Consider the following 24,525-nt stretch of genomic DNA (forward strand, 5'->3'; position numbering starts at 1 on the left):
AGAGTGGTATGGGCGTGGAATGCCCTGCCTGCTAATGTAGTTAACTCAGCCACACTTGGGGCATTTAAACAGTCCTTGGATCAGCATATGGATGATGATAGGATAGTGTAAGGGGAGGGGCTTAGATTAGTTCACAGATCAGTGCAACATTGAGGGCCGAAGGGCCTGTTCTGCACTGTATTGTTCTATGTTCTATGAATGTAACTTGCCACTTGTCAGCCCAAGCCTGGATAATGTACAGGTCTTACTGCACTTGAACATTAACTGCTTTCATACCTGAGGAGTCATGAATGGTGCTGACATTGTGCAATCATCAGCGAACATCCCACTTCTGACCTTATGATGGAGGGAAGGTCCTTGATGAAGCAGCCGAAGATGATTGGGCCTAGGACATTGTCCTGAAGAACTCCTGCAGAGATGTCCTGGAGCTGAGATGATTGACCTTCAAAAACCAAGACCATCTTCCTTTGTGCCAGATATGATCCACCCAGTGGAGATATGCTTTGATTCCAGTTTTGCTCGGGCTCCTTGGTGCCGCACTCAATCAAATATGGCCTTGATTTGGAGGGCTGTCACTCTCACCTCATTCTGGAATTCAGCTCTTTTGTCCATGTTTGGACCAAGACTGTAATGAGGCCAGGAGCTGAGTGGTCCTGGCAGAACCCAAACTTGCCTTTACTGAGCAGGTTATTGCTGAGCAGGTGCTGCTTGATAGCATTATCAATAGTATCTTGCATCACTTTACTGATGATCGAGAGGAGACTGATGGGGCGGTAATTGTGCAGGTTGGATTTGTCTTGCTTTTGTGTACAGGACGTACCTGGGCAATTTTTCACATTGTCTGGAGAGATGCCAGTATTGTAGTTGTACTAGAACAACTTGGCTAGGGGTAAAGCAAGTTCTACAGCAAAGTTCTTTAATACTGTTGCTGGAATATTATCATTTGCAGTATCTAGTGCTTCCAACTGTTTCTTGATGTGACATGGAGGGAACTAAATTAGCTGAACTCTGCTATCTGTCATGCTGGGACCACCGGAGGAGGGTTTGGGTTATCCACTCTATACTTTTGGCTAAAGATTGCTGTGAGTGCTTCAACTATTTTTTATTCTGTATGACTATGTATACTGGGTTCTCCTATCATTGAAGATGGGGATATTTTTGGAGCTGCCTTCTCCAGTAAGTTGTTTAATTGTCCACCACTTTTTGCAACTGAATGTGTCAAGAGTGTGAAGCTTAGATCTGATCAGTTGGTTTTGGGATTGCTTAGCCCTGTGTACTTTTTGATATCAAATGATAAACTCATCACTGGTCCCAGTTACATTGATTGTTTTTTTTTTTAAAAATGAATCTATTACAGGTTCTCTGCTGTCCCATGAATAGGGTCATTTGTTGGGTTTTGGTTTTCCTGAAAATGTTTGTCTTTATCAGCCAGGGCAGTTTTTCTGGAACACTAACTGCTCCAAACACTGTCGCTGCATGGGACGCAATATGGTCCAGTGTGATTCACGCCAATGCAAGAATGAGGAATCATGTTTAATCCGCAATGGAATCAGAGGCTGCTACAGTAAGAAAGACTCTTCTTGCATCGCTGCTGGGGGAGGTATATTCCAGACCTTTGATGGGGCATTCCTGCGATTTCCTGCTGCCTGTTCATTTGTTCTCTCCACAATCTGTCACAAACTTCCAGATATATCCTTTCAACTGATTGTAAATTTTGACAAATGGAGTTCACCCAACATGACTGTGATCTCCCCTGTTTACCTGTATATCAATGAAGAACAGATTCTCATCTCAGGCAACACTGTGCAGGTAAACCTTTTACACTCCTTTGTCTGCACATTGATTCTTGCTCATGCATTTTCACTCTGTCATTTTGATACACCAACAGTTTTGTCTAATCTTTTACTTTTTTGTTACTTGTCAATACATTTTCTCTCTCCCATTAATTCCCAATCTGTTGCATCCGTTTTCTCCATATAGTCTCTTACATTTATCCTCTCCTACCTCATTACTCTTCTTTCACATTCATTGTCACCTTGTAGCATCTATTTCTTAATCTCCTCACTTGAATGTTTTATACAAGCATACATTTTATTTTCTCATACATAAATAAGCCATGTCACTTTCATTGCCTCTCGTGCTTTCCTTCTTGCTTTCAGCCACAGCTCAATAGGTTGCCTTCTAACCCCTGAATTAAAAGGTTGTGGGTTTGAGCTCACTTGCAGAGGCTGGTGCAGCGCAAAATGACTGCTGTAGTGCTAGAAGTTCTGTGTTTCACAGGAGGCATTAAACTAAGGACTTGTTTGTAACTTTCAGGTGAATATAAAAGATTACACAGCAATATTCAAATTAGAGCAGTGACATTCTCCTCAGTTTCCTGCTGAATATTCATCATTCAACCAAAATTATTCAAGTAGATTATCATGTTTTTGTGACAGTAGCTGTAGCCAAACAGTCTAGCACTTTTTCCACAATATATCTATCCCAATAGTATTATCCCAAGTACTATATATACAATACTATCCCAAGTATTTAATCCATTGTAAAGGTTCCCCATGGTAGGCTCATTCAGAAGGGCAGGAGGAATGGGATACAGGGGAACTTAGCTGCTTGGATACAGAATTGGCTGGCCAACAGAAGACAGCGAGTGGTTGTAGAAGGAAAATATTCTGCCTGGAAGTCAGTGGTGAGTGGGGTTCCACAGGGCTCTATCCTTGGGCCTCTACTGTTTGTAATTTTTATTAATGACTTGGATGAGGGGATTGAAGGATGGGTCAGTAAGTTTGCAGACGACACAAAGGTCGGAGGTGTCGTTGACAGTATAGAGGGCTGTTGTAGGCTGCAGCGGGACATTGATAGGATGCAGAGATGGGCTGAGAGGTGGCAGATGGAGTTCAACCTGGATAAATGCGAGGTGATGCATTTTGGAAGGTCGAATTTGAAAGCTGAGTACAGGATTAAGGATAGGATTCTTGGCAGTGTGGAGGAACAGAGGGATCTTGGTGTGCAGATACATATATCCCTTAAAATGGCCACCCAAGTGGACAGGGTTGTTAAGAAAGCATATGGTGTTTTGGCTTTCATTAACGGAGGATTGAGTTTAAGAGTTGTGAGATCTTGTTGCAGCTCTATAAAACTTTGGTTAGACTGCACTTGGAATACTGCGTCCAGTTCTGGTCGCCCTATTATAGGAAAGATGTGGATGCTTTGGAGAGGGTTCAGAGGAGGTTTACCAGGATGCTGCCTGGACTGGAGGGCTTATCTTATGAAGAGAGGTTGACTGAGCTCAGTCTCTTTTCATTGGAGAAAAGGAGGAGGAGAGGGGACCTAATTGAGGTATACAAGATAATGAGAGGCATAGATAGAGTTGATAGCCAGAGACTATTTCCCAGAGCAGAAATGGCTAACACGAGGGGTCATAGTTTTAAGCTGGTTGGAGGAAAGTATAGAGGGGATGTCAGAGGCGGGTTCGTTACAGAGTTGTGAGAGCATGGAATGCGTTGCCAGCAGCAGTTGTGGAAGCAAGGTCATTGGGGTCATTTAAGAGACTGCTGGACATGCAGATGGTCACAGAAATTTGAGGGTGCATACATGAGGATCAATGGTCAGCACAACATTGTGGGCTGAAGGGCCTGTTCTGTGCTGTACTGTTCTATGTTCTATGTTCTAAAGTGCCATGGGATGTCCTGAAGTTACAAAAGGCACTGTATAACTGCAACTCTCCTTCATTTATTTCTTCACAATTATTTCTCCCCCACAATTTTATGTTTTCTGACATTTCTCATTCATTAATTTCCTCTTTTACCGTGTCACATTCTTCTACCACGTTAAATTTCCTTACATAATATCTCAGTTATTTATAAATTTCTATTCCCAATTATTCTCTCAATGCATCTTAAATTCCTTCTCTATCTTACATTGATTAAATTTAATTTAATTCTCTCAATCATTTCTCTTGGTCATCTCCCATTCTCTCTTCCCTTTACATTTCATCAATTATTCTTTCACCTACATTCTCACACTCTTTGTCCTTTTCTCTAACTCAAACTGTTCTGTTATCTCTGTCTGGCTAATTCTCCCTAAATCGCTGACTAACTAACTTGGTTAACTATTTTGTAGTCTCTCCCTTGTGGGCTAGTGAAAACTGGACGTTCCCCTGATAACTAAAAAGTTAATTTATGTGAATTTGCTGAAAATACTTGCTCAAAAAAAAACTTCACCAAGCTATTCATAACGTCCTATGTAAAAGGAGACCTCTGTTGAAGAAGAAATGTGCAGAACTGTGCCTCTTCCCAAAACTATAACTAATACTGTCCTATCTGCCAGGTGAATGGAACCATTGTTACAATTCCTGTTGTCACAGGACTAACAAAGATCTCAACTGCTGAGGGATTTCTGATCATTGATACTGTTCAAGGTATTCAGATCCAATACAACTGGTTTAATTTGCTGTCTATCAGAATGGGGGAACGTCTACAAAACAAGGTGTGTGGTCTTTGTGGAAATTTTAATGGAAACCCCAATGATGATGATTTAAGTTCTCGAGGACAACCAGCACAAACTGTCTTGGAATTGGCAAAGAGTTGGAAAACCAATGGCATGCAGAACAGGTAAAGTTCTAAATGATCACCCTCTTACTCAGATTGTGTTCCTTGTTTTAGAACTACCATCTGGGGAAACAGCAACTGAGCATCTACTGCATAAACAAAGTGTGGAGCTGGATGAACACAGCAGGCCCAGGAGCACAAAAGCTGATGTTTTGGGCCTAGACCCTGAGATGCTCCTTGGCCTGATGTGTTCATCCAGCTTCACACTTTATTATCTTGGATTCTCCAGCATCTGCAGTTCCCATTATCTCTGATCTACTGCATAAAGCTGCCCAAGAATTTTGTTAATATCATCCCTCACTCCGCTAATCTCTGGTGGCTGTTGGCTTAGTTGTTGGAGACAGAGGGTGGTGGAAGGCTGTTTGCCTGGGGGCTGGTGTGCAGTGGTATACCACAGGGACCACTGTTGGGTTGTTTATTGTTCATGATATATGTAAACGATATTGATGTAAACTTAGGGGCAGGGGAATGATAAATTTGCAGATGACACAAAGATTGGCTGGGTGATTGACAATGAGGAAAGCGGAGGATTTAGATGAATTGGTCAGATGGGAAGATCAGTGGTAGATGGCATTTAACCCTGAAAAGCGTGAAATGATTCACTTTGGAAGAAGTAACAAGACATGGGACTACTCACTGCATGTCAGGACTCTAGGAAGCTCAGAGCTACAGAGGGATCTTGTCGTGCTTGTCCACTGATCCTACAGGTGGCAGGACAGGTTAATAAGGTAGTTAAGAAAGCAGATAGGTCTTTTGCTTTTATCAGTCATGGCGTAGACTATAAGATCAAGGAGGTTATGTTAGAGCTAAACAAAACTTTGGTTAGGCTACAGCTGGAGCGCTGTGTGTAGTTCTGGCACCACACTATAGGAAGGATATGACTGCATTGGAGGGGGCGCAGAGGAGATTCATTAACATGTTTCCGGGGATAGAACATTTCAGTTATGAAGAGAAGCTAGAAAGGCTTGGGTTGTCTTCTTTAACACACTGAAGGCTGAGAGGGAATTTGATTGGATGTATATGACTGAGGGTCATGGAACAGGCTGAATAGGAAGCAGCAGTTTCCCTTAGTTGAAGGGTCAAGGAAGCATAATCTTGAGATGAAGGTCAGGAGTTTGAGAGGGGATTTGAGGAAAAACTTTTTCACTCAGAGGGTGTTGGGAATCTGGAATGCATTGCCTGTTCAGGCAGTAGCAGCAGGAAAACGTACAACCTTTAAAAGTAATATGGATGAGCACTTAAAAGGTCATAACTTGAGGCTATTGACCAAGTACTGGAAAATGTGATTAGTATAGCTAGGTTAGTTCAGATTTGATGGGCTGAATGCCCTCTTCTGTGTTGTATGATGCCAAGATTTTAAGACAAAATTCTCACTTCTTTGTCTTTCAGAGTTTGAGTTGCAAATTGACCAAGTCTAGTTCTTAAATATTCTGGAGTATTAGTCATTTTGGAAGAACTGTATTATTTCAGAAAATCTAGATGTAGAATCAGTATGGGAAGAGACAAGATAGACAAGTAAAAATTCATTTGTAGGAGTAATTTGGGCACCCCCCCCCCCCCCCCCCCCGATTGCTGTTACATCGTTGGACAGTACATAGAGGGAGAAACAGTTGCGGGAGCATTGCACCAAAGTTACAGCAATAACTATGGGTGACTTTAGTCTTATATAGATTGAACAGATCATATTGGAAAAGGAAGCCTGGAAAATTAGTTCATATCATGTAATCAAGACAATTTCTTAGAGCAGTAGGTTCTAGTGTGAACCGGGGATCTGACTATTTTAGACCTGGTAATGTGCAATGAGACAAAAATATAATAATCTCTTAGTAAAGGAGGATCTAGATAACAGTGACCTTAAACAATAATGAGGTATTGGAGAAACTCGGCCAGTCTTGCAGCATCTGTGGAAAGAAAAACAGTTAATGTTTTGAGTCCAATATGACTTCTTCAGAATGGATCATAGCATATGGAATTTGAGGGTGATCAGAGTAGTGAATTGACAAATAGGCTAAAAGATAGGAGAGGAGAGAAGCAATAGTAGGGTTTCAAGGAGACTCTCCTTAAATCTCAACAGAAATATATTCAATTGAGAAAGGAAGTCTATTTAAGAATGACACACCATTTGTGGCGAACAAGGAAGTTGGGGTACCATCAAAGTGAAAGAAAAAACCTGCAATATTACAGATAATAGTTGATCGGAAGATTACCAGATTTTGGAAACCTGCAAATAGTGTCCAGAGAAAAGGAGAGGAAAATTAGAGTTTGAGAGAGAACTAGCTAAAAGTATAGAAGTAGTGTGTTTTTTGACAAGTAGTTTCAAAGGAAAAAAGTGACTAAAGCAAATGTTGGTCCCTTTAGAAAGCAAGACTGGATAATTAATATAGGAAACAAGAAATAGCAGAAATGTTTAACAAGTATTTTGTATCTGTCCAAATAATAGAGGGCAAACAACAAACAAGAATACTTGAAAATCATGAGGTACGAAAGATGAAGGATATACAGAAACCACCACAATCATTAAGGAAAAGGTGCTAGGAAAACCATTACAGCTAAAAGGCTAACAAGTCCCCTGGACGTGATGGCTTACATTTCTAGGGTCCTAAAGTAAATGGGTCCAGAGATAGTAGTTTGTTGGTTATGATTTCAAAATTCTCCAGATTCTGGGAGGGTCCAGAAAATTAGAAAATTGCAAATTTAACACACTATTCCAATAAAGGAGGCAGTCAAAAAACAGGAAAGTATAAACCAGTCATCTTAACATCTGTGAATAACAAGGTATAGAGCTGAATGAACACAGCAAACCAAGCAACATCTCAGGAGCACAAAAGCTGACGTTTCGGGCCTAGACGAGCCTTCCTGCTCCTCTGATGCTGCCTAGCCTGCTGTATTCATCCAGTTCTACACCTTGTTGTCTCAGATTCTCCAGCATCTGCAGTTCCTACTACATCTTAACATCTGTAACAGATTGACAGAATCCATTATTAAGGAGGTAGATGCAGGATATTTAGAAAATTAAAATATAAATCAGGCAAAATCAACGTGGCTTTGTTAAAGGTAAAACCTCTGGTCCCTGCTCTCATCCACCCAAATGCAACAGATTGGTCTCCTCCAGTGTTACTTTTTGGGTCCCTATATCTGCCTCACTCACAGTCCCACTTTTGTCTTGCACTCATCAAGACAAAAACAAGAATGTCAAGTTTTGAACAATCAGTAGAAAAGGGTGTTGATTGATTTGCAAGTTCACTCTGGTTAAGGAGAAAGTATCACCTCTTCAGTTTGCAGGTCAAACAAAGTTGAAAGCTTCAGTGTGTCAGCATTCTTGCATTTGTCCTAATGAGTGCAAGACAAAATACTTCAATAACACTTTCTTGTCTTTAAATAAGTTTCAAGTCTATATTATAGAATGTGAAGTACTTAAGGGGTGTCACTGGTTCTGGGAAAAAAACGTTTCCAGGTAACTTCCTCCCTTTCTGATTCATTGCTGTGTTGGATTTGATGTTCCTTGAACTGCAGTCATTGAGATATGATTACCATGGGTCTCACAGCTAGCCAGCAGCTCCCATATGTTACAGCTGTAACCCATCACATGACAAGTCACTTCAATTGTGCTTCAACTAACAGAACAAATTAGGGTTTTAGATTTTGCAATATCATTCAAAAACTGTGTTAGGTATTATTCTGTAGTTTGACAAGTTATAAATTTAATACAGTGCTTATATCTCAGTTTAAACTATTGCTTTACGTTATGAAAAGTTTATACTAGTTTGTAAGTGTAAAATCTGCCAACCAATCACTACCTTTTCACCCAATCATAGCTCCAGAATTCGATTATCAGGTCTCGCTGTCTCTTATGCCCTCTCTTTGACTGTTCTTGAAGAGCTTCTCTGATGTATTTGTATGGAATTCCTGTACTCACTAAATTCACCAGTTCACATTGTAGAGGTATACTCAGTCAGTCAATCTGGTCTCCAAACTATTTACTCCTGGTATTAGCAAAATCCTAAATGATAACTTTATATAATTTATTTACAAGAACACCCAAACAACTGAGAACCAATCTTCAACTAACTTCTCACCTTTCTAGAAAAATATGCTTTTCCAGTCTTCCTATCAAAATGGATGAGTTCACTCTATCTGACACTTTCTTCCTCAATCAACCTTTGCATCCTTCTGAGAGCTTTCTTTTCCACTGAATCTTCTAGTATTATACTTGTAGCCCTTTTTACATACAAAATAGCAGAAGTAGACCATTCAGCCCTTTAAACCTGCTTTGCTATTCATTATAGTCATGGCTATTTTCCCCATATCCTTTGAACTGTTTAGTCCCAAGTGTTATATCCAACTCCTTCTCTAAATCATTCAATGTTTTGATCTCAATTGTTTCCTATGGTAACAAATTCCACAGGCTCCTTACTCTTTGGGTGAAAAAAATGTTTCCTCAGTCCTAAATAATCTATCCTGTAACCTTAGATTGCGACCCCTGGTTCTGGGTTCCCCCATTACTGTGAACCTTCTTCCTACAACTAATCTATCTAGTCCTCTTAAAATGTAAAGGTTGCTATGCGATCCCTCCTTATTCTTCGAAATGCCAGTGAATACAATCCTAATCGATTCAAGTGTTCCTCATATCTCAGTCCTGTCATTCCAGGAATCATTTTGATAAACTTTGCTGCACTCCCTCTATAGCAAAAACATCCTTCCTAAAATAAGGACATCAAAACTAAACATTATTCCCGATGTGGTCTCACCAAGGCCTGTACAATTGCAGCAAGACATCCCTGCTCCTGAACTCAAATCCTCTCATTATGAAGGCTAATGAACAATTTTCCTTCCCTGACTGCCTGGTGCACCTCAATGCTTAAGTTACCCAAGTCTTGATGTATATTCCAGTAATATTCTGCTTTCTGTTTTTGCTCCTGATGTCAATAATCTCATATTTATCCACATTATCTTCCATCCACCATGAATGTGCCCACTCACTCAACTTTTTAAAATCACACTGAAGCATTTCTGCATCTTCCTCACAGCTCACCCTCAACTCAGCTTTGGGTCATCTGCAAACTTGGATGTATTACAATGAGTAATAATTAATAGAACCTCCATCAGGACTCTATTGCAGTTCTTATTTCCAATATTTTGACTGCTTCTCTAATTTTGCACCTGAATAATTATTAAGACTTTAGGAAGAAAATCTGATTTCTTCTTTCTTTTGTGAGTATATTGACCAGCTCTGTGTATTCCACAGTTGTGATGAAGATCAATACACTGCATTATCACTCACTTGTGATAATCAGGACATCATCCAGTTACAGAATGAAGGAAGGTGCCTGAAACTCACTGAAATGAAGGGATTCTTCCAGCCGTGTTATGGCTTCATCAACCCAATGCCATTTTACACATCCTGTGGATTAGATACTTGTTACTGGGATGAAAGATCACAAATCTGCAGCTCACTGGCAGCGTACGGAGAAGCATGTCGTTTGAGGGGGATCCTGAGCACTGACTGGATTCGGCGAGAAAACTGCTGTAAGAGGAGCTGGTAACAGATTGGAGGGCAATTTGGCCTGGAATCAGGTTCTGTTGTTTCCTGGACTTAGGGTCAACCTTTCCCTGGGGCTTGCATTTTAGGTCTTTGAGCTACCAATGGTGTTAATGTCATGTTCAGTTTTCTAGTTGGTTTTAAGCATAATCAGGGACAGGTATTGATTTTTGGTCTTGGGCCAAATATAAAGAGAGACTGCTATGACACTGGGCCAGTGGTTAGGAAGCTGAGATCTGTAATCAAGGATAAACTCTGTGCCTTATTTCCTATTTTGTCATCTAATCATTCTAACGTCCTTTAGGGAAAGAAATCAGTCATTCTTATCTGTCGAGCTATATGTAACTCCAGGCCCAGAGCAATGTGGTTGACACCTTAACTATCCATTTTACAATCAGGGACACTAAGATTAGTATGTATTTCTATACAGCACAACATTTAATCTAAATTACCTTATTCCTAATTGGTTACACAACACCCAGAAACTACTAAGAAAGCTCCTACAAAGTGATACAGCATTATCATAAAATTCTCTTGTGACTCCGTCTCAATTTGCACGTCTTTTCCCAAATCATGACAATGCTTAGCTGCTTTGACTCTTCTCTTTACATCCTGAATGGGTTTAACAAGGTGAATGTGGAAGGAATGTTTCCTTTTGTGGTCAGTCCAGAACTAGGGCCACTAAGGTACTGCTTTCAAGATTGAAATACAAACTCTTTCTTATTCTTTGAGGTGTGTGACTTTGCAACTCTTTGTCTCAGAAAGCTGGGTCAATGAATATTTTTAAGGCAGAAATAGATAGATTATTTAAAGGCAGGGGAATCAGGAGTAGATGGGAATGTAAAATTCAAAACACAAAATAATCAGCCTTGATCTTATAAATGGTAGAGAAAGTTTGAGGAGCCAAATAGTCTACTGCTTCCATTTCAAATATTTGTATGTTCTGAATTCTCCTGGACCTAAGACTTCACCACTCCCCACACCCCCTACCATTTTTAGTTTAAAGCCTTATGAATCGCTCTAGTTACATGCTTTGCCAGGACACTGACCCAATCCAGTTCAAATGAACCTTCATTCCATAGTACTGGTGTTAGTGACCTATGAATTGCAACCATTTCTTCCCATGCCACTTTTTGAACTATATGTTTCTAATATGCTTGACCAAAAGTCTATCAGCAAGTGGCTCAAGTAATAATCCTGAAATTTAACGTCTTGATTTTTAATTTGGAACATAATTTCTCAACATTTCTCAGCAGGACATCATTATTCAGTTGTAAAGGCACCTCCTATTAGAATCAGAGTCCTATGGCATGGATACAGGCCCTTCAGCCCAAATTGGTCCATGCTGACCAAAATGTCCATCCACATTAACCCCACTTCCCTGCACTTGACCCATATCCATCTAAACCTTTCTATCTATGTATTCATCCAAATGCCTTTTACATGTCATTAATACACCCACCTTAACCATTTCTGCTGGCAGCTCACCTCATGTGCATACCATCCTCTGTTTTTGACTTTAACCCTGGTAGCAGAAAAGCAACATTTCCTTTCAGTCTACCTTCCCTCCTCTCGCCACCAATTTTTACCATTCTCTATTACCACCCACCCTCCTCACTTGAGTGGCTTCCTACACCATGCTGCTATGGTCAGTTACCCATCCACATGGGTCAGTCCCTCAAACCTGTTGATCAAAGTCAACAGCAGAGTTTCCTCAATTACTGCAGCTGGATCAGCATGCTTCCCGGACTCCCAGTCACACCCTCTCTGCCTTTCGCCAACTCTCAAACTCTGTTAATATGTTCTGGCAACTGTCCCTTCTCCCCATTAACCTGCAATGTCAGCAGCTCAAGCTCCAGTTGAACAGCTGATGCCATTGACGCTGCAAATATTTTACAGGGATTGCATGGTTTCTGACAAACTCCAGTGTGTCCATCCTTTGATCTATTTTGATTGCAGGTGAATGTTGCTGGAGGTTGCTGAGAGTTAACCATTTGTGTCTGTTTCCTTTTAGCAGAATTGATTGAGGACCCATGTGCTGGAGGCATTTGCACCAACTACAGTTTATGCCGACAGAGTAATGGTGATCTCTGTGGCTGCCCAGAAGAGCCAAGCCCACACAGTGGTAAATATGCAGAAATACTGAATACCTAAACTAAATAGCAAGTAGGTGAATCTCTAACTGAACAAGAATGGTGTAGGAAACTTTCCAGCAATATGTTCAGTTGGAAGCTGTTTCATTCACATAAATGTGAAAATAGATCTCTTATGGTGAATTATCTGCAGTTTCCTGGGTTGAGCTGGGTAAATTAGAACTCTTACTGAATAGTTTCAGTGCAGAGGTGACCAATATGTCCATGTCAGTTCTCTGCTGTCAATTCTTTAAAAGGACTGATGAGGCAACTTGCATTTCCCTGTTGAATCTGATTGGCTGTTTAACTTTGTGAACCCTCTCCCACCATTAACTGAATAATATCCGTATATGACTAAGGGAGGGTTACTCAGTGATAAGACTGATGCTATTCTTGCTCCATTTGCTGACCAGGACAGGACTGGGATTCGGAAACAGCTCCAACTCCAATCCTGCCCTCCGAATATGAAAATTCAGTCCATGGTCTGATTACAAGAAGGATGTGGAAGCACTAGAAAAGGTGCAGAAGAGATTTACCAGGATGTTGCCTGGTCTGGAGCACAGGCCCTATGAAGAAAGGCTGAGGGACTTGGGTCTGTTCTCATTGGAGAGAAGGAGGCTAAGAGGGGATTTAATACAGACATTCAAGATGATCAGAGGATTAGATAGGGTGGACAGTGAGAGTCTTTTTCCGACGATGATGACTTCAGCTTGTATAAGGGAGCATAGCTACAAATTGAGGGGTGATAGATTTAAGACAGGTGTCAGAGGCAGGTTCTTTACTCAGAGAGTGGTAAGGGTGTGGAACGCCCTGCCTGCCAATGTAGTTAACTCAGCCACACTTGGGGCATTTAAACAGTCCTTGGATAAGCATATGGATGATGATGGGATAGTGTAGGGGGAGGGGCTTAGATTCGTTCACAGGTCGGTGCAACATCGAGGGCCAAAGGGCCTGTTCTGCGCTGTATTGTTCTATGTTCTATTACACATTTCCACAGATCAACCCCAGTTACAAACATCAGTAACCTGAATTTATTTATTTAGATCTTATTCCAAAGTTTAATTCATGGTGACAAATGTGGAGATTGAGCAACAGATCCTGGACTCTATGTGAACTGGCAAGATTTCTCCAAAAGAAATAACATTCACAAATAAATGGTCCAGAAAGTTGACATGGTTCGTTCAATAAAAAGCAGGAAGTACCGTTCATGTTTTTCAAGATTCTCAAAGCATTTCAGTCAACTAAAAATTGAAAGTTATTTGTCAGAAACAGAAAATTGGGTAATTAATCAGAATCTTCATTAACTGGAATGTTCAATCACCAGGAAAAAACCTTTTCTGTTGGTGGTTCATACTGTGCAATCCTTTAAATTCCTCTGTGGTTCAACAGACGTTGTTTTAATATCCCAGCACAACACTCCCTGAATGCTGCACTGAAGTACATTGCTGGCATACTTAGCGTTCAATAGTCTAGGGCACCAAAATGGGGGATTTGGCCCAACTAGAACAGGCTGGCGTATACATTTCACATGGACCAACTCTCAATTGATTAATACCTCCTCTAGCTTTTTCTCCTTTCCTGTTTACCCAGCTTCTACATGCATGTGTTACTGCTGTTTACTTGAACCATTCCCTAGTTCCACATACAACACTTGAGGGAAAAGACTTTTGCTGTGAATCGCCTACAGATTATACATTTGCACGCAGAAGGGCCTGCTATCAATTCAAAAAGTTTTCAGTTCAAGACTGCTGTATGTAGATCAGTCCATTCACCAAGTTTTGCTTCTTAGACAGTTGTCATTCACTATTAAATCCTGTTCCTTCACCGTGCCATTACAGATGATATCGTCCAGGCAGACGTGGTGTGTAAATATTCACAGATGGACGTTTATATTTCCAAATGTCGACTTTATCAGTTGGGCTTTGAGCGTGAAGATGTTCGAATTAATGATATACACTGCATGGGGTCAGAAGGAGATGATTTTATTGCATTTCACATCAATAATACCAATCACAATTGTGGCAATATTGTGAAAGTGAGTATTTCTTACCTGTAGTATTTGTCACCGGTAGATTTAGTTAAATCCTCATTCTTAGCAGATGCAATCAATTGTTCTAGCATTTTCCCCAGGCACATTTCCTTTCTTCTTCCAAAGACTGAGGTCCTTCCAGTTAATGAGTTTGTAATTAGTCTCTATGCCTGTCCCTTCTTTGGAAACTGATTCAAGTTGCATGCTGCATAGGCCTGTCAGGGAGGAGGGAAAGGGATCATTGAGCTCAGGGCAGGAGACACACTGGGTTCTCTGGGATCAGTGCTTCCGGAGGTTTGGAGGGAAATGTGTTGGGACTTGAAGTTTGACCAGTGAGAGTGGGAGCTGCTGAGGATGAACTCCCCTCTGATTTGAGACATTACTATAGAACAAGAGTGAGCTCGACTGTGTGTCTGTCCCAGAGTTCCCTCTCAGGTCCGGGCCTGCTGGGAGCTGGGACATCTTTGCTGTATGCTCTCTCACTTATTAAATAATGACAACTAACAGGAGGAAACATGCTGAGGTGAAGACATGGTTTATTCTTTGAAAGTGACCATACTATAGAAGCAGAATTAGACCATACAGCCCATTGCGTCTGCTCTGCCATTCAATCGTGGCTGATGTGGTTCTCAAACTCATTCTCCTGGCCTTTGCCCTGTAACCCTTGATCCCCTTGCTAATGAAGAACTTATCTATCTCTGTCTTAAATACACTCTGGCCTCCACAATCACCATTTACTGGTTGAAGAAATTTCTCTTCATCTCAGTCTAAAGGGTCATCCCTTCACTCTGAGGCTGCATCCTTGGGTCCTTGTCTCTCCTACTAATGGAACTATCATCTTCTCCAGAGTCACTCTATAAAAGTCTCTCAGTATTCCTCCCTTTATCCTTCTTAACTCCACTGAGTACAGACCCAGAGTCCTCAACCGCTCCTCATGACAAGCCTGTCATCGCAGCATCATTTTTGTAAAGTTTCTCCAAGGTCAACACATCTCTTCTTAGATACCAGACACAAAATTGCTCTCAATATTCCAAATGCGGTCTAACCAGAGTCTTAGACAGCCTCAGCAGTGCATCCTTGCTCTTCTATTTTAACTGTCTTGAAATGAATGCCAACATTGCATTTGCCTTCCTAACTGCCATCTGAACCTGCACATTAACCTTAAGGAGAATTCTAAAGTCCCTTTGTGTTCATATTTTTGAAGCTTTTCCCCATTTAGAAAATAGTCTATGCCTCTATTCTTCTTACCAAAATGTATAAATCTCTTTTCCACATTACCCTGTCTGATCATGTAGAAGTGTTATGGTATCATCACTGGACTAGTAACACAAAACCCAAGGTTTGATCTGAAGTCAAAGGTTTGAATCTCACCATAGTAAATGATGAAATTTGATTCGATAATAAAAAAAGTAGAAAAATTAAACAAGCTAGCCTCACAGTGACCATGTAACCAATTTGTCATAAATAACCGTCTGGTTCATTCATGCCCTTTAGAAAGGAAATCTGCAATCCTTACTCAGTCTGAACTACATATGCAATGTGATTGAGTCTTCGTCCACTCTGGACAATTAGTGCTGACCTAGCCAGCAATGCCCATGCCCCATGAAAGAAAAGAAGGGAAAATGGACACCGGACACCAAAATAAGCTCATGTGTGAAGCACAAAGTTCACGTAGCTGATTTCTTTGGAGAAGGGATTTTCCTTCAAGAAAAGGTTGGGCAGGTTGGATCCATATTCACTGGAGTTTAGAAGAGTGAAGTGAGGTGAGGTGTTAATGAGACATTTAAAAGCCTGGTGGGATGACAGAGTAGATACTGAAAGGATTCTTCCAATTGTCAGAGAGATTAGAACAAGGGACAGTTTTAAATAAACAGTCTCTCATTTAAGATAGGAATGAGAATTATTTTTTCCTCCCAGAGGGCAGTGAGTTTGTGGAATTCTATTCTTCCAAGAGCAATTAAAGTATGGCCACTGAATATTTTTAAGACTGAGGTAGATTGACTTTCCTATTCATCAAGTAGCTAGGTATTTTAATCAACCTGTTCATAGATATTCAAACATACCTGTGGAGCAGGTGGGACTTGAACCAGGCCTCTAGGCTCAGAGGTAGGGACAGTACCTCTGCAGCACAAGAGCTCTTATAGTGCTAGGTCTGCTTGCCAGGCCAGAGATGGATGGGGACACTATATGTACAGACTGTCCTGCAGAATATAACAGGATACTTGTCTCAGCATGACAGTATTCTCTCTCGACAGACAAATGAGACGCATATCATGTATGTAAATACTGTCTGGATCGAAAGTCTGAACAACACAGGCAACGTCATTACTCGTGATAGAGTCATTAATGTTGAGTTCTCCTGTGCCTACGAACTTGACCTGAAAGTTTCTCTTGAAACTGTTGTGAGGCCAATGCTGAGGTAAGTGATGCCCTACATCAGATCTAACAGCATTCCATCCCCAGGATCCTGGCAGCACTGAGCGTGGCGTCTATTGCAGCGCACTGTGTGAGAGAGTGAGAGCGCACGAGACTGTGTGTGTGTGTGTGTGTGTGTGTATATACATGTCTATGTCTGTGTGTCTATAAGTGTGTGCAGGCAGGGTATGTGTGGCAGTGTGTGTATACGCCTATGAGCATGAGTGGGGAGAAGGGCAATTGATGAGAAAGCAGATTTTATGAGGTTCTAGGTACTTTGCTGAATTGTTAAATCTGTTCAATGAGTCAGTCATCTGTCTGGAGTGTTCCTGAATATTTTTGATTAGATGGTATCTACATATCTGCCTATTTGAGGCTTAAACCAATAAATGCACAAATTATTGAAACAGTACACCCCCCATTTCACTAGGGGCAACCGCAAACTCTTGTCTTTAAACTTCAATTTTGAGTGATTCCAATGCAAACAAGTAATATTAGCTACAGATCCAATCTCACTGTTGCTACTGAATTGCAAACCAAGAGGCACTGAACCTCATTTATTGTAGTCTTCAACTTACTGTAATTTATAGAATCAAATTATTTCATATTGTACCATTTGCCAATTAAACTAGTGCACTGACTTAGCCGCACCAAGGTGAGCTACACACAAATACTTCTCCATCCAGGCCAAGTTTCCATCTTTCAGTAGAGGGTAAATTCATCAAATAAAATATCCAGGGTCTTCATACAAAAGTAAAACATAACAGATGCTAAAAATGTGAAATAACTTTCTGAACAGTGTGGGAATACTCAGCTAGTCAGGCAGCTTCTGTGGAGGGGAAGCAGGCCATTGACTCTTCATCAGAATCAGCTGAATTTTTTTTTAGTTTAATGACATTCCGCCTGTGATGGTTAGATTTCAAACCTGGGGTCTGCGCCCAGGTATGTGTGGAAAGAGATTTAAATTTGTCATGGCATTTACTGACGTAGCTGTTTATTGCAGTGTTGTCAACCTCACTCTTCCCACCAAAGAAGGTAGTTTCATCACCAAAATGGCTCTGTATAAAAATTCATCTTACAAGTTTCCATATCGAGAAGGCGAGGTGACACTCACAACACGGGACGTCCTGTATATTGGAGTGTTTGTCGAGGGAGCAGATGCCACTCACTTAATTCTGGTCATCAACTGGTGCTGGGCCACTCCATCCCGGAATCCAAAGGATCGACTACGCTACATGATAATAGAGCAAGGGTTTGTGTGAACTTTTTCCAAGGTTTTGTTTTAATATGGGCACATGATGAGTATAGATGCCATCCCTCATTCTCAAGCACACATTCTTGCCAAACAGCTGGAGTGTTTGCTGGCTTGTTTCACTGCAGCTCAAAGTGATCCTGTGCAACTGTGTACCTCTCTCTTCAGTCAGAAAACAGAACGTAGCCCACACAATCCTTCAGAAATCTCCTGAAATACTTGTATTTCATAATGCTGCTTCATTTCATTTCCCCTAAAATTAGCCTTTTGGTTGCCTACCCTATTTTCTCATGAAATTAGTCTGATACATTCATAACCTCGAGTTTTGATATAAATTTCCAGGAGTTGTTTGGAATTGTTTATAATGACCCTCCTCCAAGGGGCAAGGGTGTTTTGCAGCTTCCAGGGGGTGTGGGAGGATGTAGGTTACATATTGCCCTACCTGCTGATCCATAATGATGGCATTTCCTCCTTCTTGCTTTGAGTAGATGTCCAAACTCAAACGACAACACTATCAAGATGGAGGAGAATGGAGTGTCTCTCACCTGCCGTTTCCACCTAGTTGTTTTCAAGTTTATCGGTGATTATGAGGAGGTCCATCTGCATTGTGACGTGACACTGTGTGACTCCAATACAAATAACTGCAGAGTTGTGAGTAAGATCAGCCTCCTGTTAGGATTTCTAGCTGAACAAGCTTCCTAATCTGTTCATACTATTATGCAGAATTTACCTGGTGTTTGCTTTTGAAACTAAATCCCTCCAATCAGATTGTCCATTCCTCAAACAGGACCCACTCCAAGCAACAATTGATGCGCTGAGTGAGGATTGGATTAATGAATGTCAAACTGCTCACACAAACCCTTTAGAACATAGAAAAGTATAGCACAGTACCGGCCCTTTGGCCCACGATGCTGTGCCGTGGAACAATCCTAATCCAAAAATAAAAAAACCTAACCTACATTCCCCTCAATTCACTGCTGTCCACGTGCATGTCCAGCAGTTGCTTAAATGTCACTAATGACACTGTTTCCACGACTTCCACTGGCAAAGTATTCCATGCACACTCAACTCTCTGGGTGAAGAACCTCCCTCTGACGTCTCCTCTATACCTTCCTCCTAACACCTTAAAACTATGACCCCTCGTGGCAGTCAATCCTGCCCTGGGGAAAAGTCTCTGGCTATCGACTCTATCCGAATCTGTACTTCCCAACGCCGGCCTGATAGCATCATAGTTTCCTTTACCCCAGTTAAATATCTTCCCCTGGTAACTGCTCCTTTCCCTCTCCATGGCTATGGTAAATGTGAGGCTGTTGTGGTCACTGTCGCCAAAGTGTTCTCCCAGCGCGAGATCTGACATCTGTTCTGGCTCATTGCCGAGCACCAACTCCAAAATGGCCTGTCCACATACTGAGTAAGGAAACCCTCCTGAACACACCTGACAAAAAATGGCTCCATCCAAACCATCTGCACCAAGGAGGTTCCAATCTACATTGGGAAAGTTGAAGTCACCCATAACAACAACCCTGATACGTTTGCACTTTTCAACAATCTGCTGGTCTATGAGTTCTTTGATCTCCCTACTGCTATTTGGGGGTCTTTAGAAAACCCCCAATGTTTTTCAATTCTTTGTTCAGAGGATGTATAACAAAACTGGTACAAATACCCAAACTGTCCTTCTATAGTATCAGAAGAATCTGAGCTATAGAAACATCTCTCTCAGTTGGTTTAGTGCTAGGGTAGATTGACTGAATCTGTGTTGGTCCTTGCAGACTTGTCCAACAAACAGCAGGAGGCTCTCCAATGACAACTGGCTACAAACAAAAGAGCAGATTCTGTCCGTTGGACCCATCAGGAAAAGAGGTTAGTTTCAATCTGGTTGAGCATTTCACATAGCGGCCAGGATTACTCCCATCATTGCATGTGTAAAACCTCCTCGGATAAAAGCAAGCAATAAAATAATAAGGAGGAAGAGAGAGAGAGAGAGAGAGAGAGAGAGAGAGAGAACTGGTCAAAGGGTGCTGGATGGGCTGCCACAGAATACGCAGAATGCTGGTTAACAAAACAGCTGGTTCCTTTGGCCAAAGGGTTTACCTTGCACAAAAAACCTGTAAGATCATAAAAAATGGAACAGGAATAGACTATCTGCCCTCTCAAGCCTGCTCCACCATTCAATAGGATCACGGCTGATCCAGCATTCCTCACGTCCACTTTCATGCCTTTTCCCTCTAACCTTTGCTTCCCTGATTGATCAAGAATCTATTTACCTCAGCCTTAAACATGCACAATGATTCTGGCTACTCAGCCCTCTGAAGCAAGGAGACCCATAGAAACACAACCATCTGACAGAAGAAACTCCTCCACGTCTGTCTTAAATCAGCGCCCCTTATTCTGAGACTATGCCTTCTGGTCCTCGATTCTCCCATGAGAAACATCCTCTCAGCATTTACCCTGTCAGGTCCCTTAAGAATCCAGTATCTTTCAATGAGATCACTTCTCATTCTTCTAAACTCCTGAGAATCCCAAACTGTATGGCCTTTGCTCGTAAGACAATCCCTCTATGCATACAGGGACCATCTCAGTGAACATTCTCTGAGCTACTTCCAATGACGTGATATCTTTGCTTAAATAAGGGGACCAAAACTGCTCTCATTATTTCATCGTCTCAGCCTGCTCCTGCCCAACCGAACTCATCTCCACCTATCTGGACTCCATTTTCTCCCCTTTGGTCCAGGAACTCCCCACCTACGTCCGTGACACCACCCACGCCCTCCACCACCTCCAGGACTTCCAATTCCCTGGCACCCAACACCTCATATTCACCATGGACGTCCAGTCCCTCTACACCTGCATTCCGCATGGAGATGGCCTCAAGGCCCTCCGCTTCTTCCTGTCCCGCAGGCCCGACCAGTCCCCCTCCACCGACACACTCATCCGCCTAGCTGAACTCGTCCTCACACTCAACAACTTCTCTTTTGACTCCTCCCACTTCCTACAGACTAAGGGGGTGGCCATGGGCACCCGCATGGGCCCCAGCCATGCCTGCCTCTTTGTAGGTTACGTGGAACAGTCCCTCTTCCGCACCTACACAGGCCCCAAACCCCGCCTCTTCCTCCGGTACATTGATGACTGTATCGGCGTCGCCTCTTGCTCCCCAGAGGAGCTCGAACAGTTCATCGACTTCACCAACACCTTCCACCCCAACCTTCAGTTCACCTGGGCCATCTCCAGCACATCCCTCACCTTCCTGGACCTCTCAGTCTCCATCTCAGGCAACCAGCTTGTAACTGATGTCCATTTCAAGCCCACCGACTCCCACAGCTACCTAGAATACACCTCCTCCCACCCACCCTCCTGCAAAATTTCCATCCCCTATTCCCAATTCCTCTGCCTCCGCCGCATCTGCTCCCACGATAAGACATTCCACTCCCGCACAACCCAGATGTCCAAGTTCTTTAAGGACCGCAACTTTCCCCCCACAGTGATCGAGAACGCCCTTGACCGCGTCTCCCGTATTTCCCACAACACATCCCTCACACCCCGCCCCCGCCACAACCGCCCCAAGAGGATCCCCCTCGTTCTCACACACCACCCCACCAACCTCCAGATACAACGCATTATCCTCCGACACTTCCGCCATTTACAATCCTACCCCACCACCCAAGACATTTTTCCATCCCCTCCCCTGTCAGCTTTCCGGAGAGACCACTCTCTTCGTGACTCCCTTGTTCGCTCCACACTGCCCTCCAACCCCACCACACCCGGCACCTTCCCCTGCAACCGCAGGAAATGCTACACTTGTCCCCACACCTCCTCCCTCACCACTATCCCAGGCCCCAAGATGACATTCCACATTAAGCAGAGGTTCACCTGCACATCTGCCAATGTGGTATACTGCATCCACTGTACCCGGTGTGGCTTCCTCTACATTGGGGAAACCAAGCGGAGGCTTGGGGACCGCTTTGCAGAACACCTCCGCTCAGTTCGCAACAAACAACTGCACCTCCCAGTCGCAAACCATTTCCACTCCCCCTCCCATTCTTTAGATGACATGTCCATCATGGGCCTCCTGCACTGCCACAATGATGCCACCCGAAGGTTACAGGAACAGCAACTCCTATTCCGCCTGGGAACCCTGCAGCCTAATGGTATCAATGTGGACTTCACCAGTTTCAAAATCTCCCCTTCCCCTACTGCATCCCTAAACCAGCCCAGTTCATCCCCTCCCCCCACTGCACCACATAACCAGCCCAGCTCTTCCCCCCCCACCCACTGCATCCCAAAACCAGTCCAACCTGTCTCTGCCTCCCTAACCGGTTCTTCCTCTCACCCATCCCTTCCTCCCACCCCAAGCCGCACCCCCAGCTACCTACTAACCTCATCCCACCTCCTTGACCTGTCCGTCTTCCCTGGACTGACCTATCCCCTCCCTACCTCCCCACCTACACTCTCTCCACCTATCTTCTTTACTCTCCATCTTCGGTCCGCCTCCCCCTCTCTCCCTATTTATTCCAGTTCCCTCTCCCCAACCCCCTCTCTGATGAAGGGTCTAGGCCCGAAACGTCAGCTTTTGTGCTCCTGAGATGTTGCTTGGCCTGCTGTGTTCATCCAGCCTCACATTTTATTATCTTGGATTCTCCAGCATCTGCAGTTCCCATTATCTCTCATTATTTCAGATTTGTCTCACCAGCACCTTGTACAGTTGAATAAGACTTCCCTAGTTTTATTCTCCAACCTCCTTGAAACAACGGCCTACATTCCATTAGCCTTCCTAATTACCTGCTTCCTCTGTGTGCTAGCTTTGTTTCAACTTTCTGCAGTTTTTTTTTATTTAAATGATAGTCTGTTCTTTTGTCCTCCGTTCTAAAATGAACATCACATTTTCTCACACTATACCCATTTGCCAGTTTTTTGCCCACTTACTTAACATACCACTATCTGTGTATAAACTGGTTGTATAGAACATAGAACATAACAGCACAGTACAGGCCCTTCGGCCCTCGATATTGTGCTGACCTGTCATACCGATCTCAAGCCCATCTAACCTACATTATTCCATGTACGTCCATATGCTTATCCAATGACGACTTAAAAGTACCTAAAGTCGGCGAATCTACTACCGTTGCAGGCAAAGCGTTCCATTCCCTCTCTCAACTTTCTTTCCATCTTTGTGTTGTCTGCAAATTTGACTACAGTACATTACTTCTTGCCTCCAAGTCAGTGATAGATATTGAAAACACTTGAGGTTCCACCATTGATCCCTGTGGAACCCTACTGGTCGGATCACCAACCTGAAAAAAAAACCCTTATCCCACTTGCCCATCAGCAATTCTCTATTTATGCCACTATGGGCTCTTCTGACACCATTTTGAGAAGTACCTTGTCAAAACCCATCCCCTATCATGAGGATACCAGTGCATGTATTCACATGATGCTTTTACTGAAGTAAAACATCCCAAAGGTCCTTCACAGGACTGTTAACAAACAAAACTTCACAATGAGCCGTATTGGAACAAGTGTCCAAAAGGTTGGCTAAAGTGAAGGGTTTTAAAGAACCTTTTCAAAACAAAGAGTTAGAGGCGGCACGTTGTTGAGGGGGACTTCCAGCGTGGAGTTTTGAGGAAGGGACACCAGGCCAGAAACGTTAACTCTGATTTTTCTTCACAGATGCTGCCAGACCTGCTGAGATTTTCCAGCAACTCCTGTTTTTGTTCCAGAGCTGAGGGCCCGGACCTGAAGGTCACAACTGCCATTAACTCTGTCTATACACCTTATCATTTTAATAAACTTCTGTAAGGTTGCTTCTCAACTTCCTACAGTCCAGTGAAAGAAGTCCCAGCCTCCTTATAATTCAAACTCTACACACCTAGCAACATTCTGGTAAGGATAGCAAGGTAAGGGGAGGTAATGGCCTAGTAGTATTATTGATGGACTGTTAATCCAGAGACACTCAATGTTCTGGGTAGCCAGGTTAGAATCCCACCATGGCAGATGGTGGAATTTGAGTTCAATAAATATCTGGAATTAACAATCTAATGATGACCATAGTACAAAATGCAGAGGAATGGAATTGTGGGAGATATAGCAGTTTGGATTGGAAATTGGCTTGCTGAAAGAAGACAGAGGTTGGTAGTTGATGGGAAATGTTCATCCTGGAGACCAGTTACTAGTGGTGTACCGCAAGGGTCGGTGTTGGGTCCACTGCTGTCTGTCATTTTTATAAATGACCTGGATGAGGGCGTAGAAGGATGGGTTAGTAAATTTGCAGATGACACTAAGGTCGGTGGAGTTGTGGGTAGTGACGAAGGATGCTGTAGGTTGCAGAGAGACATAGATAAGCTGCAGAGCTGGGCTAAGAGATGGCAAATGGAGTTTAGTGCGGACAAGTGTGAGGTGATGCACTTTGGTAGGAGTAACCAGAAGGCAACATACTGGGCTAATGGTAGGATTCTTGGTAGTGTAGATGAGCAGAGAGATCTCAGTGTCCATGTACACAGTTCCTTGAAAGTTGCCACCCAGGTTGACAGGGCTGTTAAGAAGGCATACAGTGTTTT

At 42.7% G+C, this 24,525-nt stretch overlaps 1 protein-coding gene across 1 annotated transcript in view; it reads left to right on the forward strand.

The window, feature by feature from the left end:
• Positions 1 to 24,525, forward strand: part of LOC125466893 (alpha-tectorin) — a gene marked incomplete at its 5' end in the record, with an annotated part of 66,028 nt that overhangs the window by 39,451 nt on the left and 2,052 nt on the right. The window contains 9 exon segments of the mRNA XM_059639013.1: positions 1,429 to 1,809; positions 4,327 to 4,610; positions 9,853 to 10,133; positions 12,161 to 12,271; positions 14,117 to 14,313; positions 16,563 to 16,726; positions 17,726 to 17,974; positions 18,463 to 18,625; positions 19,744 to 19,834. Of these exon segments, the coding sequence (XP_059494996.1) occupies positions 1,429 to 1,809; positions 4,327 to 4,610; positions 9,853 to 10,133; positions 12,161 to 12,271; positions 14,117 to 14,313; positions 16,563 to 16,726; positions 17,726 to 17,974; positions 18,463 to 18,625; positions 19,744 to 19,834 (1,921 nt within the window).

This window comes from Stegostoma tigrinum, chromosome 32 (assembly GCF_030684315.1).
Source record: "Stegostoma tigrinum isolate sSteTig4 chromosome 32, sSteTig4.hap1, whole genome shotgun sequence".
Lineage (NCBI taxonomy): Eukaryota > Metazoa > Chordata > Chondrichthyes > Orectolobiformes > Stegostomatidae > Stegostoma > Stegostoma tigrinum.